Source organism: Mycetomoellerius zeteki, unplaced genomic scaffold (assembly GCF_001594055.1).
Source record: "Mycetomoellerius zeteki isolate Tzet28-1 unplaced genomic scaffold, Tzet1.0 scaffold619, whole genome shotgun sequence".
Lineage (NCBI taxonomy): Eukaryota > Metazoa > Arthropoda > Insecta > Hymenoptera > Formicidae > Mycetomoellerius > Mycetomoellerius zeteki.
The window spans coordinates 19,798-27,544 of NW_017257631.1; the positions used below are offsets into that span (position 1 = coordinate 19,798).

At 41.0% G+C, this 7,747-nt stretch overlaps 1 protein-coding gene across 1 annotated transcript; it reads right to left on the bottom strand.

Moving 5' to 3' along the window:
• Positions 1–776: 776 nt before the first annotated feature.
• LOC108728439 (ribonuclease H1-like) lies at positions 777–1,343 on the bottom strand. Its single transcript, XM_018456996.1, has one exon. It carries the CDS (start codon positions 1,341–1,343, stop codon positions 777–779), a length of 567 nt encoding a protein of 188 aa, XP_018312498.1.
• Between the last annotated feature and the right edge of the window lie 6,404 nt (positions 1,344–7,747).

Below are 7,747 nucleotides of genomic sequence, written 5' to 3' on the forward strand. Positions count from 1 at the left end.
CGCAATAAGTGCAGAAACATTTTCCTCCGTAATCTCAAGCTTGGAACTCATTATTTTAAATTGAATTTATTTTAATTACCGCACTTTGATGAATCGGCACTTCTATTCTTGGCGGCAAAATTTGGCAAAATCTACCAGCCAATACCCTGTGTCAGGAGCATTCTTCTTTTTCTTGTCCTAAAGTGGCCAGGCAACCTAACCGATTGAACTAGGCCATTGATCTGCGGTAACTGGTAATTTCTTGCTTATATGGATCCCACTAGCATTGGTTAGAAAATGGCTGCCTCGCCCCTCGACCGGACACCTGCTGCCACCCAGCGGTGGTCGCACGCCATGGGAAGGAGGGGAGGAATATAATATGATTAAAAAAAAAGACCATTGTATAGACTAAGAGTAGACGACAAAGTTTCGGAGTAGAAGAGGAAAGGACAGGGGATAGGTTCTGCGAAGTATTGGGAAATTTTGTTGCTATAAATTCTCGGATTTGTTTAGCGTTTGAGCAGTATTTTTCACAATGAAATATGATATGGTTGATACTTTGGCAGGGGTCCCCGTAGGGACAAGCAGGTGAATTCACCCTATAATATTAACTCTATAAAGACTCTCATTAAGATTGATGTGTTGGACCTGAGACGATTAATTAAAACTATTGCCTCTCTGCTAAAGGAAGTTTCGTGAAACCAGGTCTTCCTGGTGGTCATGTGGTATCGCTCATAGTAAATTATACCTTTAGAGGTGGAAATTGTTTTCATGTATCCCTCGAATTGCGCGTAGACTTAACGTTTGAACTCGACTAAGAGATCTTCGTATGGTACATGAAATTCCGGAGAATATCCATCTAACGCTGCCTGCTTGGCAACCAAGTCCGCAGATTCATTCCCGGGAATACCGGAGTGGGCCGGGACCCAAAACAAGGTCTCCTTGCCTCTGTTGATTGCATCATGATAGGCTTGTTTAATGTAGTAAATGATGTAATTACGGCGAGTTCTCCCCATGTCCTGTATCGCGTTTAGAGCACTCTTTGAGTCCGAGAAGATGATATTACGCTGCCGTCCAAGATCATCAGCAGCGAGAACAGCCTGATACAGAGCCCAAAGCTCCGCAGAAAAGATTGACGTCTCCGGTGGGAGCCTGTGGCCGATACTATCGGCCATCCCAGGAGAGAAGACGCCGGCCCCAACAGCACCCTCCGAATTCTTTGAGCCATCAGTGTAGAAAGAAGTAGCGTTTTGTGTATATGAGAAAGATTTATGTGGGGAATCTGCAATGATAAGACTGTTATTTCCCTTTTGTTCGCAGCCAAACATGTCCTTAACGTCCTTAATACGGACGTGTCCAAACATGCCCCGTACGTTATTTCCTGGTTGTATATCTCATAAGGATGCCAAAAAGCAGGAGGGTAAGCAGAGCGGTGAATGATTCGCCTCTCGTGGCGGCTGGTCATGTAGTGCTTGAAAAGTCTAGAGCCTTGAATGGCCTCTACTTTGAGGTTCCTTCTGATAGCAATGATTTCTAGCTCCTCCAGTGCTTCGTATGCTAAGCTGAATTTGTTTGCCATGGCCTTATAAACAAATTTTGAAACAATTAGATTGAATCTGATGTTCATTTTAAATTCTTTGGCCTCACTAAGCATGACATTGATGGGCGTCGAAATACGGTATCCCATTGCTTTTCTAATTATCCTGTACTGAAGACGCTGCAGTTTAATGAAGTCTGTAGCAGTGGGATTCCACGCAAAAAATTGACAAGTCGTATTCCATGGCGCTTCGAAAGGTGGACCTGTAGATAGTTAGAAGCAGTTCGGGGTGAGAACCCCATTTGATTCCTGACAGCGCTGAAATGATGCTGCTGATTTTTCTATCCTTATCTATTAAGTAACGGAGGTGTTGTCTTCCGCTGAGTCTGTGGTCCAAAATAACGCCCAGGAAGCGGTGTGAATGGATCCTGAGAATCTGTGCCCTGTTGATGGACAGGGATGCGGAGGTCTTAACAGGATTGCCTTGCGAAAAAATAATCCAACTAGATTTATGCGGTGATACTTCTAGGTTCCTGTATTTGAAATATTCGTATATCCTATTAAGGGAAATTTGGATAGAAGATATGGCGTCCTCTAAATTCCGTTGAGAAGAATACAAAACAATATTGTCCGCATATTGCAATAAGCGGGTGTTAGGATGAAAGTGCTGGTCGAGTTCCCTTAAGTATATATCAATTAGAAGAGAGCTCAGAGTAGACCCTGAAGGGTATCTTTAAGTGATGTAAAAGGGCCGCATAATTCGCCATCAATAATGAAGCTCAGTTGCCTGTAGCTAATTAAATTCTCAACGAACTTCCTGAGGGGGGCAGAAACGCCAATCTCAAAAAGATCAGATACGAGAATGTGTGTATTCACGTTATCGAATGCTCCTGCAACGTCCAATAAAACCGCGACTGTGGGAGTTGGATTGAGGAAGCCCGTTTTCACAGTAGTGGAGAGGACCGCTAAATTATCATCACAGGCTCTGAAAGGCCTGAAGCCTGATTGAGCTTGAGGGAGAATAGGCTGAGACTCGATGAACCAACTCAATCTATAATACAATACTCGTTCCATGAGCTTGCACAGACAAGACAGAAGAGATATAGGTCTAACCGCGATTTGCCTTAGGAATCAGTACAACCAACGAGTTTCTTCAGGAGTCTGGAAAGACACCCTTATCTAGGACTTCATTTGTAAATATCCAACACGTGAGTCAGAAATTCTGCAGGGAGACTCGCGATCATGGAGAAGTCAATCTGATCCAAACTCGGAGCCGAACGTTTTTTGGCTGATTTGAGAGCATTTCTAAGTTCTTTTAAGGTAAGAGGGCTGCCAAGCCAACCACAAATAAGAGGGTTCGAGCGGTCCTCATGCTTCATAACCTCCATGGGCTTAGAACAGTCATAATAGCATGACGGAGAGCAGAGCTTAGAGACCGAGTCAAGAGAGGCTTGTCTGTGCTCCCGCTGCGGGAGATTGTTTTGAGAAGAATTTCTGCGAAAAGATTTAATGAGAGCCCATATCTGGCTCGTGGTTTGGCTGTTAAAACCGCCAACCAGGTCACGCCAATCTTTGCGCTTTTGTTTTGCTAAATGTGCATAAAATTCTTACTTTTTGAAACTCTTTAAAATTACTTCTGTTAGGGCAAGCAGTGAGTTTACAAACAGCTCTTCTTCTCTTCTGCACCGCCGAGGCGCACTCCTCATTTCACCAAGGCGGGGGGTCAGGACTCCCACCCTGTATACAACTGCGCGGAAAGACTTTGCCTTCCGGTATGAGACTTCTGGCTACGTCAAGAATAGATTGTACGAGAATATTGTACTGCCCAATCGGATCAATCTCTTTTTCTAAAGGAGGCGCCGCCGTCAAAGACGATAGACGATGATATATCTCGCTCAATTCTTCCTCTCTCAAGGAGAGCCTGTAACGGAAGTTGAGTTTGAGGGAGACCTGAATGCCTATTATCGTGACCACTGAGAAATAAGCTTTCTACCCGATGCAGATACTTTTTTGCAACCCCAGGCTGTATGGTGAGCATTCAAGTCCCCTGTAAGATAAAATTGTAACTATTCAATTTACAAAATAAGCTCTGAAAGAATGAAGAGGGGTTATTCTGACCCGGGTGTCTATATGTGTTAACTATTACGACCGGCTCCTTCGGAGAAATCAATTTAATAATAAGATATTCTACCGAGGGATGTTCTACCCCGTCAAATGCGAGCTTCTCATAGGTTAAATTCTCGCGCACCAATATACATACACCTCTGTTACCAGGCTGTGTGATGTCTTTTCTAAGAATGTTAAAACCTCCGACTTTGAAGTTGTTAGTTTGCTTTAGCAGGGTTTCGTGTATGCATAAAACATCATATTCATTTGCAATGGCTAGGAGCGAAGGAAGGTTGTGGTGGATGCCGCAACAATTTCACTGAAAAACTCTAATGCCGTTCGCAGATCCGCAAAAGGATGCACGCGAGCGCCCGGAGAGATCCCCCTGACCTCCGCACGATCCCGGCGTCGGAGGCGCCCCAGTGGTAAAGCCAGAACAGCCCCCACCCCGGGGACGAGATGGATCGAAAGGGGCCCCCCCGAACCCACCCGTGCGCGATGTAACTATCGCAATTATTTAATTGGAGCGATTTAATTCCGAAAACCACAATCCATTCCATTGTCATGTGCGTATCCATGCGTGCCAAAAGAATTAAGTTGCTGAGTATAAGAATAAGAGGAGTTATCTGGAGGCGGTCTACAAGTATTACCAGCTTCTCCCCTTCGAGGGAGGAGCGGGAGTTGAAAAATATTGAACAAGTTTTTTACTAGAGCCATGATTATGCTCAGCGCACTAGTTAAATCGTTGTTCTGGAAATGTGCGAGCAAGTCTGTGAGTACGAAGAACAGGTCTTTAAGGATATTTTCATTTTTATTTTCATTATCTGTATCTTGGAGATCTTGTTGCGAGGAGGGGACGCTTTGAAAGGCGACCCCGTTGCCGAAAAGATGGGGGGTTCTGCCAATTTAAATTCATATATCGTATTGCGATGAGCTTCTTTGTTTAAATATGATTCCTTAGGATGGATGGCACCGTGACGAGTTGGGCGCTGTTGGATATTCATATCCTCCCGATTATTATTATAAACATGCCCGCCAGAGGCGAGCGAGTGTCGAACCTCACTGCATTGGAGTATGACTGATGTCTTGAGCCAGCAGCCTCCACACCTAAAAGTCCAAATCGATTAATATTTTCAAATGGATGGCCCTCTGTGTACGACTTCTTCCTCGGAAGATAAGGAAAATTATTCTCGGAAGATAAGAAGATAAGAAATTGGAATTACGGGACACATCAGGCGAGCCAGATGTGTGGGGACTGGGAGTATTGCTATTGACGATTTTCCTGGCGTCTGCAATTGAGATATTCTCAACGGCAGCCATGTTAACTATAGCTCGCTGTCTATGGACAACCGGGCAAATGTTCGCGGTGGCCCAGTGCTCTCCCTGGCAATTGATACATTTAGGAATGTCCTCATAAAGGTGGCAACTATTGTTCATACCACTATGCTTATTCTCACCGCAATACAGACGGAATTAAAACAGACAAAACGGAACCGCGGAAACGCGGAAGACAAACTTTACTAGATATCCGCGTTTCCGCGCGTTCCGTTCCGTCTGTTTTAATTGCCTTATATTACATGGAGCATATTTAGAGCGAAAGAGCGGAACGGAGAATTATAAAATAATAATTTTTAACGATATTTATTGATTAAAATACTTGTATTCAATAGATAGGTTGAAAAGATGAACATATTAAAAAGAATTACAATGAATTAAGTAAATATAATTTTTAAAAATGAATATGAATGTCTATTTGTCACTGTACTCTTCCGCTTTTCCGCGGAAATTATGCTCCATGTAATATAAGGAGAAACAAACTCGCGGAACAACCGCGTCAAAATCTGTTGTCAATGTGAAATGTATACCATAAAATTTCGGAACCGATTGAAAAAGAAAGCTTTCATACTTTTATTCTTTTAAAAGATGCTGTATAATATGGATCCAAACATCATGTTGATGATTATTATGAAGTATCTCATACGAGCAAGGAATGATCTCTCGTGATTATATGTATATATATATGTATATATATATATATATCATAACATTAAGAAAACATATTTTTGCTTTTCCGCTTAAACACGCGGGAAGAAACGACGGAACCGTGGAATCTAGTTACTTTTTCTTTCGCGTTTCCGCATTTCCGCGTTTCCGCGCTCCATGTAATGGCACCCTGAGGGGTGCACGATTTCCACGCGAAACAACTTCCATCCCACCTGCCTCTCTTGTTACGAGGCGCACGACTTTCCACGCGAATAAAGTCACTATATCTATAAAGTACCGCAAACTCGCATCCATTTTGACGCAAAACGCAGCCATTCCCAAGCAGCAAAATAGGGCGAAATTACGTGTATTCGACCTTCTAATAGGTTGAAAAGTCTGTTTGACCAATCCCAATTTACGTCGAATCGACGTCGAAAGAAGGTAAGTGGGGAATAAAGTTGAAGTAATTTTACGGTCGAAATTAAGTAATGGTAGGCATTTCGTCTTATAAGTCATAGTCCGATTTGGTCAAATAAACCTAATAAAAGGTCGAATATCGGTAATATTTTGGTAATTTTGACCTAATTCTGACCAATTTGTGCCCTCCCTTCTTTCGACGACTCAGTGTTTGTCGCCGAGAGGGCAACACTGTACATTTCCATAATAATTCTACCAAGACGGAGAATCACACTACAGCTATAACATGTGCTTGATATGGTTCCGACCAGCCATGGAAGTTCGAAATAAAATAGTAACAGAGTCCTTCTTTACGTCGGTTCTGAAACCGAATATCGCATGATACGTGACAGAAATATAAGTGCGAAAGAAAATTTTCTATACAGATTTTTAGTTTACTTCGTTAAAATCAACGCGCCTGCGAAAATATATAATTTAAACAATTATTAATTAATCGTTAATTATTTAACAACAATATATTTTTGCACTTAGTATAATAAAAATGTTTTAATCTCGCACCTACGCTAACAGTAGCATAAAATAGATATTTTTTTCAATCCTTAACATTCCGAGAGATATAATATAATTTATTTTTTATTAATGCTCAATTTTAGAAAGCGTTTTAGTATATCATGGCGGACAGAACAATCTTACAATAATGGCTGATTTAATGTTTTCGTCCAAATACTGACCTATAGGTCGAATTTCCTTACTGCTAAGGCTAAATGTCTAACTTTGAGAGTAAATTTCCTTAATCAGGGCATTTTTACTTCAAAATCGTTGACTTTGATGTCATCTTGTCGACCATTAAGGCATTCTGACTAACAAGTCAAATTTCCCTATTTATAAGTTAGATTGACTCAAAGTCGAAATCGCTGGATCGATACATATCGAAAAATGTCTGCTACATCGCGATCGTAAGTATGTATCACGGAATTAACTTAACCTAACTTATAATTATATACGGTCAAAGCCGCGATCACGCTTTTAAAAATTTTAACCTTTCATGACAACACTCAGCACAGAGAAAAAAACGTGTCTTGCTTGAACAAGCGATTTTTTACTCCTTCATAATCAACATAGAGAAAATAACTGATGCGATTGTACAGCAAACAGGATGGCGACTTTTAATAAGGTCCAAGACCAATAATTAACTTTCAGGGTAAATTTTGCAGGGCATTTTGACCTAACCTTAGATCAATTTTCCTTATAAGTCATTTTCCGTGGTAATCTCAACTTTGTAGTTAATTTCCAGCGACCACAAGGTTTATTTCGTGCCTTAGATATTCCCTATATTAGTCAAGAACACAAACGATTTATATATAGTAAAAAATTAGGTAATCCTAACCAATTAAGTCATATCGCTTATGAGGTTGAAATTAGGTGATACAATCAGGTCACACTTCCTTCAAACAGAGCTTTAATTTTGACTTATAAGTTAAATCGACTTTGAAGGCATAGCTTTGGTCAAAATTTAGTCATTTATAAGCTAATGTATAACTTTGAAGTCATTAAATTTTGAAGGCATTTTTATAGGTTTAAATTTCGTAATTTTCGACCTGTACAGAAGACTTCAAACAATATTTAACTGCTAAGACGTTTTTTATGTCAAAAATTAGTAATTTTTCACTTAATTAGGGCGACCTGACTTTGATTTGGTCAAGATGCCCTGCTTTGCTGCTTGGG

What these genes read in the sequence shown, in the direction of transcription:
- LOC108728439 (XM_018456996.1), bottom strand. Translation starts at nt 1,343, where the DNA reads ATGTTTGGACACGTCCGTATTAAGGACGTTAAGGACATGTTTGGCTGC.